Genomic DNA, 2,425 nt, shown 5'->3' on the forward strand with positions numbered 1-2,425 from the left:
CCACGCCTGTTTCTTCTTTTTTGTCTCTTCCCGCTGATAAAGCAGCGTGGAAGAAAGAGCGGACTCCGGCTTCCCCTCGCCTCCGGTCCCCACCCCCCCGCGCCCGCCGGCGCATCGCCGCGGACCCCGCAGGCCGCAGAGCCGCGGCGCCTGGCGTGCGGGAGAGGCTGCGGGGACGCGGCCGCAGCCCGGGCACCCGGGCCCACAGCCCTCCAGCCCTCCCCGACAGCCGGATCCACTCGCAGGTCTGGCGGGCGGCAGGGGTCCTGCGGGCGGAAGTGAGAAGCGAGGCGTGGGAGGAGGCTGCAGGCTGGGGGCTGGGATCCCCTCGGCGGCTGACGCGGCCCAGAGAACCGGAGCGAGGACGGCGGCCGCCTCCCGACGCCCGACGCGCGCCAGCCGGGCCTTTTTTGGCGCTGAGGGAGAGCAGACGGGCAGGGCCGCCGCTTTTGGGGGAGCGAGGCTGAGCCGCCGCCCCCGGGACCAGGAGGAGGGGCTGCCTCGGGGGCGCCGCCGCGACCCAGATAGGTTGGGCGAACGCGGGAGCGGGCGGCGGCCCGTCGCCTTCCTCCTCCTCCGCGGCGCCATCCCTCTGCGCGCCCAACCCGGAACCCGGCGAGCGCGTGGGGGCGGGGAGGCGAGCGCGCAGAGCTGGCGGGCACCCCCGCGGCCCCCAGCCCCCCAGCCATGTCGGCCGAGGAGATGGTGCAGATCCGTCTGGAGGACCGCTGCTACCCGGTGAGCAAGAGGAAGCTTATCGAGCAGAGCGACTACTTCCGCGCCCTCTACCGCTCCGGCATGCGCGAGGCCCTGAGCCAGGAGGCCGGCGGCCCCGAGGTGCAGCAGCTGCGCGGCCTCAGCGCCCCGGGCCTGCGCCTAGTGCTGGACTTCATCAACGCCGGCGGGGCCCGCGAAGGCTGGCTCCTGGGCCCGCGGGCGGACAAGGGCGGTGGGGTGGAGGAGGAAGAGGAGATGGACGAGGTGAGCCTGCTGGCCGAGCTGGTGGAAGCGGCCTCCTTCCTTCAGGTCACGTCTCTGCTGCAGCTGCTGCTGTCCCAGGTGCGGCTCACCAACTGCCTGGAGCTGTACCGCCTGGCGCAGGTGTACGGGTTGCCCGACCTGCAGGAGGCCTGCCTGCGCTTCATGGTCGTCCACTTCCACGAGGTGCTGTGCAAGCCCCAGTTCCACCTCCTGGGGGCTCCTCCTCAGGCCCCCGGGGATGTCAGCCTGAAGCAGAGGCTGAGAGAGGCCCGGATGACCGGGACTCCTGTCCTCGTAGCCCTGGGGGATTTCTTGGGGGGACCCCTGGCCCCTCACCCCTACCAAGGGGAGCCCCCGTCCATGCTCAGGTATGAGGAGATGACTGAGCGTTGGTTCCCGCTGGCCAACAACCTTCCGCCCGACCTGGTGAACGTCAGGGGTTATGGGTCCGCCATCCTGGACAACTACCTCTTCATAGTGGGCGGGTATAGGATCACTAGCCAGGAGATCTCGGCTGCGCACTCCTACAACCCCAGCACCAACGAGTGGCTCCAGGTGGCCTCCATGAACCAGAAGAGGTAAGCACCCAGCAGTGCTGCTGCTTTCCCCTTCCCATTCATTCACTCGCTCATCAGTTCATTCCCCTGACGTTTCCTGGGCAGTCACAGGAGGTTGTGCTGAGGTGGGAATGACATCTTCAGGAGTGGCGCTGGCCTTGACTCTGGCAAAGTTCCCAAGGAACTGAGAACTTGAGAGGAAGAAGTGGCCCGCGCGAGGTCAGCTAGCTGAGTGGTTTCCTTGCGGGTCTTGCGCTTTGAGGCAAACTGCCTTTTTCCCGGGGAGGAGGGGGGTGTCTGTGGTTTCCTAGAAGGGTACTTTAAAAGAAAACTTTTTAAAGTTTGCTTTCACTTTTATCTTTTTTATTTTTTAGGCTCTAATCCTGATTACAGTGACACACTGGGCAGTGACCTGTAATGCTGTCTTGGGAAGATTTTGTTGTTGTTATTGACTTTGAAGCTTTACACACTGGGGCCCCCCATTAGAATTGTACATTGGATTGTCTTTCTTATTTTGTATCCTCTCTTTTGCATCTCCTTTCCTTCCCAGGCAGTTTCGTCATTGATCCAAAATTTGAGCCTGGCAGTGGTCACCTACAGAATTAGAACGTTTCAGTCCACCCAACCTTCTCCCTTCCCATCCTCAAATCCCTCCCAACATCCCCTTGGGTGACTTGAAGGCAGGAGAAGGAGGGGAGGGAGAGTAGGGAATGGAGCTAGGAAACGAATAGGAAGAGAAAAAAAAAAAGGAGCAGAGCAAATACAGGGAAAGGTGGTAGGAAAGAAAGATGGTAGGACTCAAGATGGCCCAGAGCCATTCACACACAAGTGGGGAGAAGAATCAGTGTGACCCAGGAAAGGACAGGCATACCCTTCCTTCTGGTCGA

At 62.6% G+C, this 2,425-nt stretch overlaps 1 protein-coding gene across 2 annotated transcripts; it reads left to right on the plus strand.

Annotated features, from left to right (window-relative positions):
• The first annotated feature begins 114 nt into the window (after positions 1-114).
• On the plus strand, positions 115-2,419 carry LOC117800531 (kelch-like protein 42). Of its 2 annotated transcripts, none has more exons than XM_034653079.1 (2): positions 115-1,559; positions 1,644-1,860. In XM_034653079.1, exons 1-2 carry the CDS (start codon positions 688-690, stop codon positions 1,660-1,662), a joined length of 891 nt encoding a protein of 296 aa, XP_034508970.1. In that variant the 5' UTR covers positions 115-687; the 3' UTR covers positions 1,663-1,860. The 2 variants fall into 2 exon arrangements, with proteins under 2 accessions (XP_034508970.1, XP_034508971.1); XM_034653080.1 differs by lacking the exon at positions 1,644-1,860 and adding an exon at positions 1,913-2,419 and having other exon boundaries at positions 117-1,559.
• The last annotated feature ends 6 nt before the right edge of the window (positions 2,420-2,425 follow it).

This window comes from Ailuropoda melanoleuca, unplaced genomic scaffold (assembly GCF_002007445.2).
Source record: "Ailuropoda melanoleuca isolate Jingjing unplaced genomic scaffold, ASM200744v2 unplaced-scaffold71861, whole genome shotgun sequence".
NCBI lineage: Eukaryota > Metazoa > Chordata > Mammalia > Carnivora > Ursidae > Ailuropoda > Ailuropoda melanoleuca.